Raw genomic sequence first — 21549 nt, 5'->3', positions numbered from 1 at the left:
TGATGGAAACTCTTAAATACGCATATCAAGGAGTAACTTTACATATAACACTTTCGCTAAACACAGCTGTAGGACTGAGTGTTTAGAGGAACTAAGTGATGGTTGAACGGGGTCAAATGAGGAAGTGGTTACATCACAAGTCAAAGACAGGAAATGAACATCTGAGAACATGAATGTAGTCAAAATGGAGGATACAGTGCCATTTTAAAACTAAACTACTTTATTGGTCCATTGCAGGATTTCTAAAAGTCGTCAGTGAGAACTTTGTGAAGGAATTTTACCTACATTTTGCAGAAACATGCTTTTCAAACTTTAATCCCTTATATAAAATATACAGTGCAGCGATATTAAGAGAAACTTTGCAACAAGCCAGTCATACAAAACTGCTTTCATTTCACACAGCTGAGACTGAAATAGCATTACACATAGCTTTACCTCACTTAAAACAGACATTGTAATATATTTCATTTCAGTTTCATTTTCCAGTGCAAGTGAAAAGTGGAATATATTGATATAACAAAATGATGCCGTCAATGCTGTGTTTATAAAATCATATTCTGAGCTTTCAGAAAAGTCTCGTATATTCTCAGGCACAGGATTTTTAAAGGACAGAACTGTACAACCATTAACTCGAAAAAAAAATACAAAGACAAAAGACATATTGTTTATAGCTGGTCATCAATCAGGTTTGATTGTAGGCCAAGTTTTTTTTCAGTATTCTTCAATATAAAGACGGGTGACAAAGTGAAGGAACAACCCAACACTGCAGTCGGCTGTTGGGCCACCATGTGCTGCCACAACATCTTCAATGCTCCTTGGTGTAGATTATCAGAACGAGAATGGAGCGATGAGCATCATTCTTCTGAAATAGATTCCCTCATTTGGTGTTTTGATGGCGGTGATGGAGAGTGCTGTCGACATGTTGGTCCAAAATCTCCCACAGGACATGAATTGGATTGAGATCTGGAGCTTCATGCTCTGTACTTCACTCATTCATTCAAGTTTTTTTCCTTTAAAGAAGCTATATGTACGTTTCGTTATTGCTACATAGGTAACGTTAGCATCCTCTTGTATTGTCAACACAACAATGACTGAAGCAGTTGGTGAGACTGGTAAGTAAACAGCTTCTAATGCTAATGTTAGCTACGTATCAAAAGCAAAACTTAGACATAGCTTCTTTAACTTGTCCCCCATCTGTAGTTTTACAGGCACAGTGGAGGTGGAGCCTTATATTCAATTCTTACTTCAATTCTTTTGTAAAACATGTGGCAAAAAAACACTAATTTACATAAATGTATTATTTGTTGCACTATGAAACTTAAAATACAATTGATGGGTTGTTTGCTTTTTAATCAGTACACTGTTATTTACATAATTCCGAAAAATAAGGAAACGGTTTTGATGCAAAAGGAAAAACTTTCATCAGGTGATCACATACTTTAGTTGGCGGGCCTTTTTTGCCCCACAGGACACTATTTGCCCACCACTGGTCTACAACTTGTAGCCCAGTCCGGATCTACTGATGTGGCAAAACAGCGTCATGGCGAAACACATTCCCAAAACCTGTCAGAAACGAGAAAAATTTTATTGTAAAACATTATATATGAACTTGTTGCCTGAAGTTTTGTTCTGCATGGACATATAATTATAGATTTTATTACATATATAAACTTCAAACATCAACATTTGTGGCACTTCATTCCACATTGCAAAGTTTGTCAAACATTGTTAATCAAACAGTGTAGAATTAAAGCTGTAAGGTCCATGTGTGTAATTTCAAGATCACAAAATCATTTCTTGAGAAAAAATATTTTTGACTAAAGAGTTTCTGTTGATTTTTCTGTCTTTTCAGAGTTCAAATCTACGGTGGCCCTGTGAGCTCAAAGTACTGCAACTTAAGAAAACACATGCAAATAAACAAAGCACAAACAACCTCAGATAACATCTTCATCAACATGCGCTGCAGATACTCACACACTCACACAACAGAAGTTGGCAACACTGCTGGTTCCCCCAAAAGCACAATTCATATGTTTAGATTTTGAATGTTAACAATAAACTGCTTTCCTAGCAATTTGGTGGTTACATTTAATAAATATTTGAACACTTCCACCATCGGTTTACCTCGATAATGCAGAGGACGATGACAGAAATCCCAGTGTGTAGGAAATTTTCTTCAAAGAAGGTCTGTAATTTTAACAAACAACCCTGCAAACGGAGAACATAAGTTTGAGATGAATGCAACCAACAGTCAAATATAATAGTATGACTCCTCTACAGTATGTCAAAACAAGTCTTGATCCCAGCTGTTCACAGGGGTTACACTATCTACCTTTTTCCAGTATTGAGGCTTAGATGGGTCGGATGGCTTCACCCGGCAAGATCCAGGCACGTTGTTTCCCCAGTCTGTCTTATTATTGACTCCACAGCACTCAAGCTGAAACAAATCATCAACATCTTAAACTGAGACTGAGAACACGTAGTTCCCAGTACTTTGACACACCACATTCACAGTTATTTATGTGAGCTGTCAGTATGTATCTGCTCTGACACACTTACCTGGCTCTGAAGCAGATCCCACTCGTTCAATACCTCCGTCGTTGAATTTCCAGCCGTTCCTTTAGCTTTCTCTAAACCGTTGTTGAGATCCTCTTTCACCATTTGACCAATCTAAACAGTGAGGTGACATTTGCAGATAGAGTCCTCATGCATTTACTTTATAAGCACAACACATAGTGTGAGAACTGATGGATGTAACCCTACCTCTCTCTCGTACATGAGTAGCAAGCACGCTACAGTCAGCTCCACCAACATCAGCATGAACAGCAGCAGGAAAAACTGTCATCAGAGTAAAGTTTAAAACAGTCTATTATGTTTTTACTATTTCAATTGCATTAAAATATATGACAGTACCATATAAGATTTACAGAAATTAAAGGAAAATTCAGGTTTCTTGCAACTTGGGTGGCATCTTGTTAGTTTTCTCTGAGATTCGGTGACATACATGATCACGTTTATGATGAGAGCACAGAGCGTGAGCTTGCTCAAATCAAATTAACTTTAGCTTTGTTTTAGCCATTGTAAGAGCAGCAAACAATCAACCCTCCCTCTCTAACATTAATGGTACGTGCAAAGGTAGTTAGTCATTGTATTCATCCTCTATGGAAGGCAAGTGGTTCGTTTCTCAAGGCAGTGTAGCTGACAGTGTGTGATGTGTGTCAAAACACACATGCCTGTTGTTTTCGATGTAAAGTCCTACACAGCAGAGGCTGTTAATTCTCCAGAAAAAGCAACAGTTTATCACATTTGCTCCCTGCATCATTTACGTCCTGTACTGTATCCTGATTACTTCTGAAGGACCTCTGTGTGAAACACTGCGACCTTTTTCCGCAGTTTGCGGAGCTTTCTATGTGCTTAAACTTTGATCCATGGTACTTACCTACAGAAGCCGAGAAAAGCCATACATGCAAGCATATTTTTTATAAAGGACTGTTGTGGAGAGACGTATGCAATGTAAGATGGAAGCCATCTTGGACAATACCAGCCATCTTCACCACAACATTCTGGCAGGACAGAGAAGCAGCTGCAGCTGCAGCAAACGTCTCATCTCACTGCGCTGCAGAACAGAGAGGTTCAGGAGATCCTTTGTTCTCGCTGCCATCAGGCTATACAACACCTCAGCCAAAGGAAGTGAACTCATCTAATTATTATTGTTTATTTATTATCAACTGTTATTATTATTATTATTATTATTATTATCAACAATAAGCTAATGGACACATGAATTTCTCCATTATCCATTATCTCAAGATAACGGAATAATTATCCCTTTATCTCGCCATAACAAATCTGCGTTATCTCGAGATAACGTCCTTATCTGGACACTAGATAATTATTCCATTGTCTAAAGATAATAGGATAAAAAGATATTTGCGAGTATGGCCTTTCCCGGCTTCTGTACTTACCATAGTTGTGCACATTCAATTTCCTTAGCTCATTTAGCTCTGTGATTCAGTCAATGGTATTCCTAATGCAACCCCCTGGGGAACAAGACTGGTATTTTGTGCTAATTATGCTAACATATGCATATTAACACAGTCACATAACAATGCTAATATGCTAATGTTTAGCAGATAATGATTAACATGTTCACCAACTTAGTTTAGCATGTTTGCATGCTAACATGTGCTAAGTAGCATTAAAGCAAAGTGCATCTGAGGCTGGTGGCACTGCTTTTAAATAATTTGATATAGTCAAATTTTGACCTGGTGGTGTTGGTCGATGAGAAGTCATTTGATCACCAAGGTTTTGAATTTCATGGCATCCAGTAATCGTACAGACATTTGACTCACAACCGCGAAAAAAGGTCAGAGGATCACTAACATACTAAGCTGTTAAGTACAATGGCATCTTAACTGATAAAAAAAACATGGTTAAAACTATGAAAATAAGACCCAAGTTGTAAAGAACCTATCCTCTAATGAATGAATCATGTTGTAGTGAGACAAATTATATAAAATAGAAACAAAACACAAGCATGTTGCCATGTGTCAAATGTTTCCTTCACTTTCAGGTCACTTGGGGGATTTTGATGCACATGCTCAAACAAACTTTTTTTTTTTGAAAACAACATGTAGTAGTGGTAAAAAATGATTTGCAACCAATGTGTGGGAAAAATTACAAACACTTTCAAAAGAGCTTTAAAGGATCAGTTCACCCAAATTCACACGACACAATTTTTTTTCTAGTAGTCTAGGTCTTGAGAGATCTGTCTCTCAATGTAAATGAGATGAATGGAATGTCATTAGTGGTGTCATCATCACTGAACAATTAAAAGCGGTGCAAGGGTCTTTCCAGAGAGTGTCACAGTTAATCTAGATAATCCGCAGAACAAATGAGACTACTTTCTGCAGAAAATGAGGTATATAAGGGTGGATGGTCTCTTTAAAGACCCAACCCACTGTCTATAAGCCTATATGGATCATATCTGTGTGTCCCACTTATCTAAATTGGCTAAAAATGTTTGTAAAAGGATCAAAGATGGATAAATAATAAGAATCAGAGTATAATACAACATCAACCCCAAGCCTGGAATCACTTGTTAAGGTGACAGTGTACAAATAACATCAAATTTGCCTGAAATGGAGACTTGAATAGCTGAACATGAGACGTTTGCAGAACAACACAACCGGTTGGGAGCACCCAGGGGTGTCGTGTGTCGTACCGTCAGGAGAAGACAGCGGTTCTCCTTCAGAGCGCCCAGGAATCCTAGGAAGGACACACAGGTGATGACAATGCCGCTGATCAGCAGCATGTTGGCCAAGTTGAAGCTGACCAAGGTCGGGGTGAGTGCGGCCATCTTGAAATTCACGGTCATGTACACACCGAAGCCCAGTACGGCCGCACCACACATCTGACAGGAGGAGACGAACACCACAGTCAGGTTCATACACCTTCCTTCATTAGATCATCACAGAACACTGGAGCAATTAGTGGCTCAGTGCCTTGCTCAAGGGCATTCTGGTAATCTGCTTCACTATATTTAAAGAGAAATATTTCACTTTACAGTTCTTTAATAGCTGTAGTTACTTTACAGAAGAAGTTATTTGCAAAACATAAATGAGTGTATAAAATACAATTTATTGCTATAAGTTATTCTACACAGCAGTATATTATTTAAGTTAAAGTTAACGCCAACTCAACCAGCTGCAACATGATATGCTTCTTACATGAGTGCATGATAATAAAAATCCAATTATTATACCATGTTGGTATAATACACACACACACACACACACACACACACACACACACACACACACACACACACACACACACACACACACACACACCCTCTGTCCCACTGTTCACACCTCTGTGGCCTGTTGTTCACTGAGCTGATTCTCCCCCCATCCATCTTCATGTTTCATCTTCTCATTTTTATTCTTCAGTTACTAACATTTATAACTGATAAAAGGAGCCTTGTTGTAAAATGTAAAACACATCAACATTTATTAATGAGTTACAATTAGGTTCCTTTTACCAGTTATAAATGATAGTAAGTCATTAGTAAGATTAATTAGTAAGCATTCATTTCATCTTGCCAAAGAGTGAGCCTGCATCAATGTATAAAAACTGTGTTATAACTTATTTATAACTGTTTATTTATCATTTACAAAGTGTTAACAACTGAATTAATAACCTATTTATAAGCCATTTATGAATCCTTTATAAGGGTAGGCTTATTGTAAAGTGGTACCCATAATTTTTATTAGCTCAGCTATACCACAATCTTGCCACATACTCCCTCACAATTTTAAAATAACCCCTGGTTGATAAAAACAGACACTAACTAATGCCAGAGATGATGAATGATTGAGACATACGTACAAAGCAAAGGAAGTTGGCGACACACATGGTGTACTTTAAACACTTGAGGCAGCCCTGAGCCATTGTGTAACACCTCTGATCAGACCTGTGACAACAAACAAACAAAAACAACAATTATATTATCATATTTCATCCAATATGAACAGAACAAGCCAAAGTGAACCTGTTTCTCTCTTTGGGTGTGTGTGTCTTAAAGGTGACAAAACGTCATGGTCACACTTGCAGGGAAGTGAGGCCGCTGCATCTTACTTCCTGTGTTTCCTCTTAGTTTACAGGCATTTCAAATGGCTTTTTTGTTTACGACACACAATGTGAATCATCGCAGGGGTTTGGGCTACTGTTGAAATACAATTACTTCCCCAAAATGTAAAAAGAATCCTTCTGGGTTTAAAAACCCCCTCCCCTAAACCAATGACCAAATGATATATGTTTACGGTGTTAAGTATATCCAAAAACATCTAATTGTTGATTTATTTATAACTGATCTTTGCTGGGAAAGAAAGATTAATAAAGTTTTTAAAGTTTTAAAGTTTTAAAAAAAATGTTTAAAGTAAAGTAAAGTATTAAAGTTTTTTAACTTTAATACTTTAAAAACTTTAAAACTTTAAAACCTTTTATTAAAGTTAATAAACTATTTTTTACAAAGTTGATACTTCGAGTTAGATTTAGATTTAGATTTAAATTTTTTAGCTTTTCAGCTTTTTTTTTTTAGTATTCTCTGAAGACATAATGTCAACACATTTTTTTTTTTTTTTTAAATGAAGAATCAACCAGAAATAAAACATGATCTTTACAATAATCACAACGTTCTCGTTCAAAACTCAAATAAAGGACCAGAATTAAAATTTAGGTCTTACCTGTTAAGAAGAGTAATTTGTTCGTCTCTTGTTCCAAACGTGTGTTTTGTGAACTTTGCTGCTGCTCACACTTCCCCTTCTCATAGTACCCAGGACTGTGAAGCTCTTGGTGGGGCTTTCAGCAGCCCTGCTCACTTCCTCATTCTCAGCATGAGCAACACGGAAAATGTATGACTGAGAAAGTGCAGCGGGGTAACAAAACCAAAATAAGTGCAACAGAGACAGAGGAACACATGTCTGTGACACACTGCTATGTTTAGACAAGATGTATGTTAAAAAATATAACTTGCTCTAAAACAGGCAAACAGTGGTCAAAAGCTGTGAGGTTGACAAACCTTACTGAGATGAGATTTTTTTTCAAAAGAATAAAGAACAGTTCAAAATAGTATTTCAAATAGAAATCATGTTAGGATGTTTCTGCGGGTCAATAATGGAATATTTGTTTGGGATAAGGAATAGATCTATGTCCTGTATATACTAAAATGTCTTTTAAAGGAGCTATTTGTCATTTTTTGCTATTGCTACATAGCTAACATTAGCATTAGCAGTTGTTTAATACCAGTCTAGAGGAAACGTTGCGAGTTCAGGATCAAACTTCATTCCTTTACTCACCAAGAGTTGTCTTCAGAGGTGGAAACAAACATCAGTGTGAACTCTTGTGACTTCTCTACTGAAGTTAGCATGCTAACCAGCTAGCCATTTCTGACAGCGACACACTGTAGCCTCCAATCTCCCCTGGATTGAAGAGCCCCAAAAATAACAGTGGTTTCCAGACCAACCCTCTCCTCAGTGGAAGACACATTAAAAAGCTGCTTGGAAATTGCAAAAAGGTTCCTGAAGGATTGTCAGACTGAGAGAAACCAGATTATCTGGTCTGATGAGACCAGGACTGAATGGTTTGGCCTCAGTTGTAATGCAGTCATGTCTGGAGGAAACCAGGCTCCACTCATCACCTGAACAACACCATCCCAACAGTGAAGCACGGTGGAGGCAGCACCCGGCTGTGGAGGGGACAGGGAGCCTGACTGACGGGAAGCTGAACAGAGCAAAGTACAGAGAGATCTTTAATGAAAACCTGGTCCAGAGCTCAGGAGTCTCAGGGACATGTGAGACAGTGGGGCTATTGGATATGCAGCAGTGGGATATATGCATTTAGCACATATAAAAACATGGGGCACATAAATACAACACCAAGACCAAAAGATAACAACAAGTTAATACATACAATAAGTTAATAAAAACAAAACAAAAACAGCATGTTAGTAGAAAATAAGTTTAAACAACATTTACCTTTTCATCCCAGGATTTAGGAGGGAGTCGGCAGAGAGTATAAATGAGTATTTTACAAATTTAACAAGGCATACAACAAACGTCTCTGGACAGACCTGAAGATGTCTGTCCACTGATGGCCACCCTTCCAACCTGACACAGCCTGAGATGATCTGTAGAGAAGAATGGCAGAAAAGCCCCAGAGCTTATCGCGTCAGACCCAAGAACACTTAAGGCTGCACTCGCTGCTTTATAAAACGTCTAAGATTCTGTTTTCACTTTGTCTTTATGGGATATTGGGTGAAGATTGATGAGGGAAAAGACTGATAGTGAAAAATTGAAGGGGTCTGAAGAGTTTCTGACTGCACTGCGTGTTAGTCAAGATATTCCCTCTGTGACAACAAAATTCTGCCCTTCAGACTCAGGTCCCTTTGGAGCCGCTGACTGAAACGTTTTCACAAATAGATACCACTGAACTATCTTTAACAGGCACAAGTTCATATTTATTGATATTATGGTAAAGTCCTGAAGCTTTAGAGAAGGACTGAATTAAGTCAAGGGGCATAAGATGTTTTTCTGATGTCTTTCAGAAAAATAGTTGTGTCGTTTGATATTTGGCTGATTACAACTTCTCTTCCTGCAGCAGAAATTCTTTCATAAATCGATCATGGTGATGTGATCAGCAAGGATCTCAGTAGTTACCAATCAGGCAAGATTTGGCAGCCTTGTCTAAGTCCTCTTTTGAAGTTAAATCTGGGAGAAGTTCCATTTCTGACTTTAATGTAACAATTAGCATACTATATAATGTTTTGATTGCACTACAAAAAATGAGCCAAAACAAATTTCTCAAGACAGCTAAAGATAAAATTATGGTTTATGGAGTGGAAGTATGAAGCTATAGATGCTAGTAATCCAGGATATCTAAGACTAAACATAAATTATTTTAAATATGTATATGTTTTTTTTATAAATCCAGATTGTGTCTCTCCAATGACAAAGTCCATTCTCTTGGCAAATATTGAAGCACCAATCTTATAATCATTGTGAAGAAGGTATTTTGGATGCTAATTTTCAATGAGAAGTAAATCCTTTTTGGGTTTGGGTATTACAGTAAGCATGGCTGACTCAAACTGGGGGGGAGAATAATACTTTCTGTTTGTGAAAACTTTGAGTAAAAATAGAAAACAGTTTCTAGAATTCCCCAGTTAGCTCATCTGTCCCTGGGGACTTACCATTTTTCAAGTGATCTATGGAGTAAAGTACCTCATCAATAGCAAGGGGAATAGCACTGTCTCTGTCGTAGTCTGTAACACCAGAGACATAATACATCCATTCTTCGAGCCATGAAGACGAGTGGGAGGTTGACTGCTGGATTTTTAAAAATACAATACAAACATGTACTACAAGCGTAATGATAGTAAAATAAATACAACTCGTAAAAACAATGAAAAATAATGAAATAATAATGAATGAAATAATGAAAAATAAATTGCCTAATATATATGTGTATATATATATATATATATATACTACAATAAAACTGTGAGACAGTATACATGTCTCACAGTTTTATTGTAGTGTAGTTGATTTTTTCAATTTGAGTTTTTTTTATTATTTTTTCATTATATCCTCTTATTTCCATGTTACCCTGCATTTATGTAGCCTATATGAAATTTACCTTATAGGATCATCAAATTTACATATTTATTATGTTCATAATATGTAATGATATGTTTACATTCTATTGAAGTTATTTTTACTTTTACAAATTATATAATTGGTCAATCGAGCAAGGAGGATTTTGGTTCATTATTGCATAAAATTGGGTGTCTAAAAATTTCGCGAAATATAGATTTGTTGGATGTATATAATGTAAAAATTTTCACATGTAATTCTTTAACTGTATTGGTGATACAAAATGTATGGGGTAATAGCCGTACTTTGTGCCAAGTTATACCTGTAAAGATGTCCCAAAAATGTTTGACTGCATCCAGGCTGCTCGGGCACTCATGACGCAGGCGTTGGTTGGTCATGTGACATGACGTCACTACTCCCAAGCCGTGTGGGGACTGTACCAGGCTGGTTTACACGTGAGTTTTGTTGATAATGATAAGTTCTGTGTATGTTCAGTTTTAAACTAACTAATAATTTGACTCTGGACATTTTATTCACCCATTGAAAATCTGTTCACTCTATGAAATGACAGTTTGCGCTGCGTGGGACCGCAGCTAGTTAATTATAGCTTGCTAGCTAGCTACCAAACAGATTGAGTTAGCTCAGTTAGCCTACAGAAAGTTAGCTAGTTAATATTGCTTAAGGATGAACGTACCACTAAAATCTCAGTTTACCTTTGGTTGTGCAGTTAAGACGTATTAATTTTGTTTTCAGCTACTGCTCTAGCAAAGTAATGTTATGCAGATCAGGTGGTCATGGCTTGGAAGTCGAGGACCCGCAGCCTACAAGTGTTTGACACGGAGCAGAGTGCTGATACGGTGGAGTGGTGTCCTGTTTCACCGAACCACAACATCCTGGTCTGCGGGACATATCAGCTACAGAAAGGGGTGAGATTTGAAAACTTTCCCGGTACATCCATTACCAGTCACATGGACAGAACCTCATACTAGTTAATGTCGTTGGTTTTTTATATTGTAATTAAAAAATCGATCAGTAATCACACAATGACATGACCTCATATTTTTTAGCAATCGTTAATGTTAATGTTAACTCATATTTACAGTGCAGTACGTTTGTTTTGGTTCTGTTTGGAGCACCTTGTATTTGTGAAAATAACCACAATGCTTAAAAGCTGACTTCAACTTTAGGCACAAGGACAAAATGCTAGATTACCACCAGGGAAAGTGGTAAAACTGCCCCACAGGCTTGAAAGCCTCAGGTACACTCTGCCTTAGTTGCTTTGCAGAAATGTCATAATCACTTTGTTTGGGATAATGCGCCATTAAAGCACAATATCAACTAACTGGCTTTTGTCAACTGGCTCGACAAAAGACGGTCATTCAAAGTTCATATTCAACACTTGACTCAAAAATTAAAAATCAGACTTGGCTCCTAGAATTAAAGGATGTCTGTCTTTCTCCAGCTGTAAAACTATTGTGCAGTCAACCTTCTTGTCTGTCCTCGAGTATGGTGACATTCTGTGGGTTTAACATTTGCAGCGTTGATGGAGCAGCATAACAACAGTGTATCACAGTTTATCACAAATGACAGATACCATACTCATCATTGTTCTCTGTATTGCTGCGTTGGTTGGAACCCCTTACAGTCAAGAAGAAATAGACATCCAACATTATTAATTTATAAAGCTGGAATGTTAAATCTAATATCCACAGAACACGATCCAGTAACTACTAAACCCTCAATATCCCCATGTTCTCATGTTGTCAGTTGTGTCTCGTGACTGCTTTTTGTTCTCAGGTCTTTCTTGAAAAAGAGATTTTAGTCTCAATGAGACTGCCTGATTAAATAAAGATTCAATTTAAAAAATCAAGTTAAAAACATAAGAAGGGCCTTATAGTCAACCGCTGTCAAAATCTGTTGTAAGTAATGAATGAATGGCCCCGCATTTTCTCTCATCACATGGGCTACAACCTTTGCAAAAAACAACCATTCCAGCTAAAATTGCAATTGCAATATCTGCCAAAGTAATCGCAATATGATTTTTTTTCTTTTCATATTGTGCAGCCCTAAATTCAATAAAATGTTGAAATTTTAGTTGGTTTATACTGTTCACCATATTAAGCCCGTATGTCGGATATAGTGGTTGGGTGGACGACGACTGTGGAAATAAGAGCTGAATCTTACTAAATGTTTAAATTGTACTGAATCATGATGTTCATTCCACACCAAAAGTTACTTTACTTAAAACATATTCATGATCCTGCTGGTCTCTTAATGTTTTTCCTGTAGGCAGGGGTAGAGGATGTCACCCCGAGCCGGACTGGTCGCTTGTACCTTTTTGACTTTCGGCGAGAGGGATCGATGAGTCCTCCTCTCACTGAGCTGCAGCGCATTGACACAGCGGCCATTTTGGATATGAAATGGTAAGAAATCAGGTTTGCCCGTGTGGCTGTTGTTGTCGCTGTTTGCTTCCTTCTTATTGATTCTTTTACATGTTCTCAGGTGCCATGTGCCGGTGTCGGGGAAGGCATTGCTGGGAACAGCAGCTGCCACTGGGGAACTGCAGCTGTACTCAATGTCAGATGGTCAGGTGAGAAATGTGATGTCTGAAGAATCACAGCCACTGACGTCCTAGGCTATGTCCAAACTACTGCGTTTTCATTTTAAATCAACATCCGAACTAACACACCTGAAAACGCAGACATACATGACTACTGCTAGCAAAAACAATAAGATCAGTAACACTTTGTACTTCGCCACTGGTAATTGAGGCTGATAAGATCCAATCAGGGAGCGTCCATGGGTGTCTACGTCGTCGTTTCCAAAGGTCTCCGTTTTTGCCTGTCCAAACTAAAGCGGAAAACCTGGAGTTCTCAAACTAAAACGGCGACTGCAGAGTTTCTGAAACTCTCAGATTTTTGGACTTGAAAACTCCACAATAGTATGGACGGGAGGAGGAAATGTAGGGAAGGAGATGTGTTTTAAACGAAAACGTAGTAGTGTGGATGTAGCCTTATATTTTTAGGCATTTTGGGGATGCTTGTTTACAGAATCAGCATATACAGTTTCAATTTAATATATCATCAGTCTTTAAGATCAAACTCTGATTTTTGGGTTGTCCAATATACATATGCCACTGTAAAGAAAGGAGGTAATTCTAAACAAACCTGGTTAAAATATGGCTTGATGCAAGACTGCCGGTACAACAAATGTCACTGTAATACAAGAGTTGTTTTTAAATCCTGTCTTATTTATTTTATTATGGAACTTATAAAGCACACTGAACTGCCGCTATGTATAAAATGTGTTATATGGATAAACTGCCTTGTCTTGCTTTGACTTTTGGCCATAAGAAATAGCTAAACACCAAAACAGACTGTGGTGGGCGACATCAAACTGTTCTGTGCTGCAGATTTACCAGCAAATCACAACCATATGTACTAAAACTGTGTTAAACTGCCGTACTTTATTGTTGTATCAAGTGCCTTTCAGCTTAATCAAACTGACCATGCACACAGTGGTAACCTGAAAGCCAGGGACACCTAATGATAAATATACAATATGATATGTTAAAGTGTATTTCACCAGACATATCCATTTGTTTACAGAAGAAGAAATTAAATGTGCATGAGTGACACATCACATATATTTGTTGTTGTGCATGAACATAATACCAGAGTAATAGTAAATAAATTCTTAGCTGGCTGGTGATTTAAAATGAGGAGGTTTGGCTGTGAATCTTAAAGTGCAGGATGAGTGTGTGTGTGACTGCTGTGGTAGTCTGCACTCATGGATGTGTGTATCCAGTAGGAAGGCAGCTGCAGTCTGCAGACCCTGAGCAGTTTGGAGGTGGGAGCAGAGCGGCTGGCTCTGTCATTGGATTGGTCCACTGGAAGGATGGACAGGTGAGGTACTCGGCATCATTCAGAGCCAGAACAACTACTACTGTATGTTTCCATTAACAGTATTAGATTTTGGACAAAAGTCACTGTGGTCATGTCAAGTATCCCCTTGTTTGTGTCAGCAGCAGTGACGTGCGCGTGGTGTGCAGTGACTCTGCCGGCTGTGTCAGTGTGGTCTCTCTGGCTGAAGGCGCTCTGACGACTCTGTCACAGTGGAAGGCCCACGACTTTGAAGCCTGGATCTCAGCCTTCTCATACTGGGATACACAGCTCATTTACTCTGGTAACACCCCATTACAATTATAGTCAGTCACCTCCCCCACCTCTTTCCTTTCTGTGACTGTCAACCTGTGTAGATTTACTGTATGTCAGTGTGTTTATCTCATTGTATGGGCTACCAAAAGAAATAGTTGCTTTTAACTTAGTTGATTTAATAACTACTGTATTACATCAGGATTAAGGCTACGTCCACACTACTATGTGATCTCCGTCCAGACTAACACACCTGAAAACATATAAATACATGACCAGTCACATGCACTGAGCATGTGCGGGCCGGTGTAAACAGGAAGCAGATTGTCTTCTCTGCAGATGATTAGTTGCACAAAATACTCAGAACGAGGAACAACAAAGACAGTCGTAGCGTTAAAATACAGAATTTAACTGAACAACAGCTGCTAGCAAAAACAATAAGGTCAGTAACACGTGTAATCCATTTTTCATGTTGCTTTCACTACTGGTAATTGAGGCTTATAAGATCAATCAGGGAGAGTCTGTGGGTGTCTACTTCAACTTTTCCAAAGGTCTTCTATTATGCCCGTCCAAACTACAACGTAAACCTGGAGTTTTCAAACTAAAACTGAATTTTTGAAACTCTCTGTTTTTGGGGGAGTGGTTTGGATGGGAGGAGGAAATGTAGGAAAACAAACGTGTTTTAAAACAAAAACTTAGTGGTATGGACGTGGCCTAAATCAGGAATGTTTTGCCTCAACCATCCAGGTCTGAGATCAGCAGATTGATACCTTCGTTTTTAGAAGAAATTAACAGAACATGATGTGAATACAATATGGATACAAATGTGGAAAGTGCATCATGAATTGTTTGTTCCTACACCACACTTTTATCATTCTTAATATGATTATTATTGTTATTATTACTTTGGCCTGAGCACTGAGGTTTTTAGGGCTGGAACCGTCCCAAACTATTGCACAAAGTCAAAGTTTGATTGAAGTAAATAATGTTAGTCATCGATTCTGTATCCAACGGTCATCCAAATTCAGGCTCAAAGTGCAAGGGCCCATCCAAAGCTGCTGCTAGCAGCTTTAATTATTATCTATGAAAGAAATTTATGGTGCAGCATCCAGCAGGGGGAACTTTAGGAGAGACAAGGCCCTACTCATAGTGTATACTGGCCTCAACACTTCACACAACACAGTTCTCCAACCTATAGGCAGATCATCAAAGCTTTTACATTAGCTGCTAAAAATGTTTGTTTTCACCAAAAAGTGTGACTCTTTTATTGACTTAATGACTTATTTCATTATGAGAATTTTTAAAAGCGCTTTCGGTAATTACATATACCTGCAATGAAAGATTACTAAAGAAAGTCACCGATTAAGTTTTTTTTCCTTTTTTTTAATAATTTTCTTACATAATGCAAATTTTGTAAAATCTATGTAAAAACCAGACGAACTGTTCAAAACAGTTTGGAATAAACCAGGATCCCTAGGTCAGTAGTACAAGCATCAACAGCCACCGTGACTGAATGTCAAAATGAAAGAGCAAGTTACAGAATCAGCAAAAGCATCAACAACAGTGAGCACTTAAATCATAAATAGAAACATCATGTGAATGAAAAATTATAGTCACAAATTTATTCTTTCACATCACTGCAAAAGTGCCTTCACAACTGTCATGCATATCATACCTATATGATTTATTTTGCCAGGTAAATTAATGCCTAAATATGATCATGGTCAATGCCACCATTTATTGCCTGTCCCTTTCCCCCACCAGCCCTTAATCATAGAGCATATTCACATACTTAAATGTAGATTTATAACCTTGTATTTCACGACAACACGACATTCATATCAGTGTCTACACACAGTATTTGTCTTGAAGTGGGCAAAACGCCAGTTTCTTCATCTTTCATGACTAGCTTGTGAGCTCAAGTTGCATAGAAATGGTCTGTCTTTCCTCACCAGGTGGTGATGACTGCAAACTTAAAGGCTGGGATCTCAGGGTGGGTCCCTCCTGCCCCACTGTGACCAGTAAAAGGTGAGTACTGATTCCTTCACTTAGACTGTCCATTTAAGCAAAGTACGGTGACGATTTCTGGTCTGTTCTTTTGAAGGCACTCGATGGGTGTGTGCAGTATTCAGAGCAACCCACATCGGGAACACATCGTGGCTACAGGCAGGTAAATTTCCCAGTGAGCTATGTTTGGTAACTTGGCATTTTGTGATTGTGACTACTCTTTACCACTGCTGCTCCTTCATTCATGTGATTGTAAGTCTTGTGTTACTGGCTTCTCTTTCTGCAGCTATGATGAGCAGGTTTTGCTGTGGGATGGCAGGAACATGCGACAGCCTCTCAGTGAGAGTGCCATGGGTGGTGGAGTGTGGAGGCTGAAGTGGCATCCGACCCATCAGCACCTGCTGCTCGCAGCCTGCATGCACAATGACTTCCATATCCTTCACTGCCAGCAGGCCCTGGGTGAGTGTGATAGAGAAATGGACAAAGAAATACTTGCTCTGGATTCTTAACATGAATTTTTAAAGTCATCATTGGGCCATTATTGGGTATTGAGTGTAGATTGATGAGGGAAAATGAATTGAAATAATTTAAGCATTAAGCTGCAACATAACAAAATGTGAAAAACGTGATGTGGTCTGAAGACTTTCCAGATACAATGTAAGCATCAGATCAGACTCAGCATTGGCAGATACCCAGTACCAAAGAACTCTGACTGGGAACAGGGCCAGAAAAAGACTCAGGACATCCTCACCTAGAATCCTTGTTATCTGTTGCAAATGTTTACCAGTTGTGTTCAACCAAACAGATTTTTTTGTTGTTGTTTTTTTTTTGTTTTTTTGCAAAAAGTTAAAAACAGTTCTGCAATTCACAAGAAAAAAATTTGCATAATATTGTGTAACATTTAAACTTCCCTTCTCCGGCAAATTCCTCAAATGTATCTTGCAACCTCTGGTGGAGATGAGTAGTAATAATAAAAGAATAGTCAATGACTCCAACACTTGAACACCTGAATCCTCAGAAGTGTGCAGTCAGAATATACAGTCCAATTTCTAAGAATTTGGATGGTTTTTGGTTTTCAGGCTCTGGGTCAGCACATTCAATTTGGAAATAAAATAATTGATACCAAGTCTCAGCTTTAATTGATTAAATTTGCTCTTTATGTTTTTTTTCTACATCAACATAAATATAATAAAATTAAAGCTGAGACTGGGCACTTCGATGTAGTATTCATTATTTTATTTCAAAATGAATGTGCTGGTGCAAAGAGCCTGAAGAACAAAAACAGAACTTGTGGTCTGGACTGTTTGTTTCTGCCTAATCAGTTATTATTGAGTTTCCCTGTAACCGTGTTGTCTTCCTGTCATTGACCAGAGGGCAGCGGAGGAGCTTGTCCTGTTGTAGCTTCCTACATCCTCCACAACTCCCTCGCTTATGGAGCTGACTGGTCCCAGCTGTCCCTGGACCATCCAGCCCCCTGCTCCCCTCATGCTACAGAACCAAAGGAAAGCCTCACAGAGAGCAGAGGACACGTGAGGATTCAGTACGAATCTCCCACCGCCAGCTTTGACACTTCCCTGGAGGATGATGCTGGACAATACATCCCAGAAAGCATTGCAGCACCATCTACCACCCCTGCTGCAGGCCCTGCCCTCAACCCTGATCATGATGCCCCCTCATTGACCTGTCTGCTTGCTAGCTGCTCGTTCTATGACCATATGCTCCATGTGTGGCGTTGGGACTGGACTCCAGGTGAGGCTCAACCAGAATCAGAGCAATGTTAACCAGGATGGAGCACTGGCTGAGACGACACTACAGCAACATCTTCTATCAAATTATAAATCAAACCAAAGTAAAGCAGAATATACAGCCCAGCAATGGGATGGGCCCCGTCACTTTGGAATTATCACGATTAACAAAACCCTATATTTTCATAATTACACTGATTTTTATAAACTTATATTTAAACATAAATTGTGTGTTGTCCTTATACTGTTAATCCTGTAGCTGCAAGATCAATACAACCATTCACCCTGTATCATAGCTTTTTTAAGCATTTTGTGATAATGATAAATTGTTCAATAAAACACCTTGCTTCAAGACCAGCAACAAGTTGAACACAGGAATTGGGGACCCATGCGGTATGTGTGAATGTTTGTAATAACTTTATTAAAGGAGCTATTTGTAAATTTTGCTATGGCTGCATACCTAGTGTTAGCATCAACAGCTCTTTACTTACCAGTCTTCCCAAGAGCTTCAGCCATCGTTGCATTTACAGTACAAGAGAGTAATAATATGTCCTCCGAGCAGCTACTTCTTCAGGTGAGACTGAGGACAGTGACTCGATGTCAGAAAGTCACATGACGGGCCGGCCAGGCCAGAGCTAGCTGGTTAGCATGCTAGCTTCAGTAGAAGAAAAGGCGTGATAGAAACAGGAGCAAAACAAGAGTTAACATTGTCATTGCTTCCCACCTCTGGAGGAAGCTGTCGGTCAGTAAAGGAATGAAGTTTGATGCTTAATGCTAACATTAGCTATGTAGCAACTACAAAACGTACTTAAAGCTCCATTAAGCATCAAAGGGAATTTCTCTTAATTTACAACTCTCTGATAGGCGCTTTGTGCTCCTGGATTTAGTTCAGTGTTTAGGACATTTTGACAGGGTTTATGCCTGATGACCTGGGTGAAGGCTGGTATTACGGTTCCCTTGTAGAGTACCCAGTTTATCTTTGAAGTGTTATGTTTAGTCCTGCTGGAAATTTGAGGTGCTGATCTTCACCATATGATGATTTTGGAAATGTCATCACAGTACTATATGAAAATGTGTTGAGGCCACTTTTATTGCCGGTTATGTTCCTCTTTCCGACCAATAAAGTTACATTGACACCGTCTAGCCTCACTGTGCATATCTTAATTTGGAGACAGCTGAATATTCATTTGAATTCATCAATGTGTAATGAGCAAATTAAAACAATAAGTCTCAGTCATTGCAGTGTAATTTATTGTGAGGCCTCACAAACCCTTGGTTTATTAATAGTTTTGATGTGTAAATAATGATCAGCTCAAACTGTTTAACTGATGTTTACAATAATGAATGAAAGAATGAACGAACAATTCTGCCACATGGATCATGTCTCCTTTATTAGGTAACATAAAAGTCAACCGCTGGTAGGAAATTGATTTTCTAAACATAAAATACAGTCCCTTGTGTGATGAGTCTCCTGAAAGTTTTCATGTCAGTTGCAGGTGTTTAATCAGCAGTCTGTTTCTTTCCTAGTAAATAAATGACACTGAGTGCATCTTTAACGCACATAGTTCTTGGGATACAGCTTGAAGAGCTTCCCCTCCTGTGTGGGCTCAAATCCATATTTCTGCAGCTGCTCTTTGCTGAAAGTGCCATCTTCAAAGTCTTTCTTGATCTGCGGCGCCACCACTTCAGCAAACACACTTTGCGCTGTGAGTGGAGGTTCTGTTCCTCTGGGAGAGCGATACGAGACGTACGGTTTGAGTTTGAATCCCTCCAAATGAGGCACCACAAACTCAGGAATCATGGCTCTAATGGATATGAACTTTCTGCTGGAGAGCCTCAGTCCGGTGGGCCTCGAGCCCCTGCCTTTATTATGAGTCCTAGATCCACGCTTGCTGGTGAACTCAGACATCCTGTCCGCTCCTCTCACCAGACCCCTCATTAGAGTGGATAACACACCCATGGTGCCGCTGTGTTTTGTCCTTCCAGAACAGAGAAAATCCTGCGGAGAAAAGAAAAAAACACGACAGTTTTAAACATGAGCTGGTTGAATTCTCTAAATGATAAAGAAAGGAGCTTCAATAATTTCTATCTGAACTCCTTTAGCATAGGAAACACTGGACCTTTCTTTTACGAGAGGAAAGGAGAAAATGCTATCCCACAATTCCTTGCCGCAGCAACATTTAAACTAAAGCGATGCACCATTGTAGTTTCACCTCGGCAGACCCACGTAAATGTAGAAACAGCAGATCTATGTTTGCGACATGATCCAACACGGATGGAAATCCTTGTCTGATCAACTGACGCCCAAATCCATAAATATAGATCTCTTCTCTCTCAGATCTGTCCAGTTAGGAGTCTTCTTGAAGAACAAGCCTATAGAATTTATATTATATTTATTTTATATTTATAATATCATCATCATAACAAAACACTAAAGCTTAAGCTATACATACATGTAGTTTCACTAAATCCCCTTCCATTGTGGAATGCACAAAATTTTTTCTCTACATTATAATTGTATAGATATGTCAGAAGTGCCTATGCCAGGAACCCTTGTACTTATTTCTGAATATAATTCATTCTGATCCCTTGCTCAGTTCGTTATTTTTATTTAATTATTTCAATGGCCCAATCTTCTCTTCTTGTATATTTCTTTCATGTCATTTTATTTCAATATATCAATAGTTTGTTTTCTTTTTGAGGTTAAGAAAGGAGTATTTATCCTCCAAGTGTTAAAAATAAAGTTAGTTTTAAAGAAGCTTAGTGTAAGTGCGGTCAGATTCTTCTCCCAAGTCCCCTTCACATCTTCACTTGACCTCATGAAGTTTTCCATCAATGTCGAGGAAAAGTGGTTAGAAAAGGAGATTATTTTGACTTTTCGACCGCAGCCATGTTTTTTAACCAAGACAGCAAGAATAACCGAATTTTTCGACAAGCACTTCAGCCTTAACTTAAGGCTTAATTAAAGGAGTCCAAGAAAGAAATCAACATCTTCAACTATATATTTTGACACGTTTACGTTAAGTGAATTAATGAAAATGACTTAAGGAAAGAAAAACCTGCGTAACGTTTCTAACGTAGATTAGAAAACAACTCGAAAGTGTTGTGATGCTAATGGTCATCTCATTTACTAGCTAGCTGATTTAACAGTCGGTTAACGCAACATCGTCTGCTAGCAAGCTGATTATAGATTTACTCAATAATAATAGACGACGTTTAAATGTTCTCATTTTAAACTGCCCATACGTTTCTATATTGTTACAATTCAGTTCCTCTCACCTTGAACACACTGTCAGTCCAATGCAAGTAAATGTGTCCGACTGTCCAATGAAGTGTTCAGCGATTGGCAGAGAAGCACCAATATCCACCAATCAAAACCCGAGATACTTGTGCTCACCAGTCAATGATTGGCCGATAAGCTAAGTATGACAGCGATCACTAGAACAAGAAGAATTGCCCTTCAAAATAAATCGGTAAAAGAGCAGCATGTGC

General features: G+C 38.6%; 3 protein-coding genes across 5 annotated transcripts; 1 reads left to right on the top strand and 2 right to left on the bottom strand.

Annotated features, from left to right (window-relative positions):
• Window positions 1-199: 199 nt before the first annotated feature.
• Window positions 200-8256, bottom strand: LOC130170114 (leukocyte surface antigen CD53-like). Of its 3 annotated transcripts, none has more exons than XM_056377258.1 (9): window positions 7860-8256; window positions 7248-7421; window positions 6391-6475; window positions 5225-5413; window positions 2764-2838; window positions 2560-2670; window positions 2333-2437; window positions 2125-2208; window positions 200-1563 (listed from the first exon to the last, which is right to left on the bottom strand). In XM_056377258.1, the coding sequence occupies exons 3-9, from the start codon at window positions 6451-6453 to the stop codon at window positions 1492-1494; spliced, it is 699 nt and encodes a 232-aa protein (XP_056233233.1). In that variant the 5' UTR covers window positions 6454-6475; window positions 7248-7421; window positions 7860-8256; the 3' UTR covers window positions 200-1491. The 3 variants fall into 3 exon arrangements, with proteins under 3 accessions (XP_056233233.1, XP_056233236.1, XP_056233234.1); XM_056377261.1 differs by having other exon boundaries at window positions 7248-7391; window positions 7860-8182; XM_056377259.1 differs by lacking the exon at window positions 7860-8256 and having other exon boundaries at window positions 7248-7824.
• A 2275-nt stretch (window positions 8257-10531) lies between these two features.
• Window positions 10532-19196, top strand: dph7 (diphthamide biosynthesis 7). The gene is made up of 10 exons (XM_056375644.1): window positions 10532-10606; window positions 10905-11077; window positions 12441-12574; window positions 12654-12741; window positions 13962-14056; window positions 14179-14336; window positions 16261-16333; window positions 16410-16475; window positions 16599-16771; window positions 17684-19196. Exons 2-10 carry the CDS (start codon window positions 10946-10948, stop codon window positions 18091-18093), a joined length of 1329 nt encoding a protein of 442 aa, XP_056231619.1. The 5' UTR covers window positions 10532-10606; window positions 10905-10945; the 3' UTR covers window positions 18094-19196.
• A 231-nt stretch (window positions 19197-19427) lies between these two features.
• Window positions 19428-21469, bottom strand: mrpl41 (mitochondrial ribosomal protein L41). Its single transcript, XM_056375646.1, has 2 exons — window positions 21337-21469; window positions 19428-20056 (listed from the first exon to the last, which is right to left on the bottom strand). The coding sequence occupies exon 2, from the start codon at window positions 20015-20017 to the stop codon at window positions 19610-19612; it is 408 nt and encodes a 135-aa protein (XP_056231621.1). The 5' UTR covers window positions 20018-20056; window positions 21337-21469; the 3' UTR covers window positions 19428-19609.
• Window positions 21470-21549: the final 80 nt, after the last annotated feature.

Source organism: Seriola aureovittata, chromosome 5, assembly GCF_021018895.1.
Source record: "Seriola aureovittata isolate HTS-2021-v1 ecotype China chromosome 5, ASM2101889v1, whole genome shotgun sequence".
NCBI classification, from domain to species: Eukaryota; Metazoa; Chordata; class Actinopteri; order Carangiformes; family Carangidae; genus Seriola; species Seriola aureovittata.
Note: the sequence above shows the minus strand (reverse complement) of the source record. Positions and strands in the feature narration are given on the sequence as shown.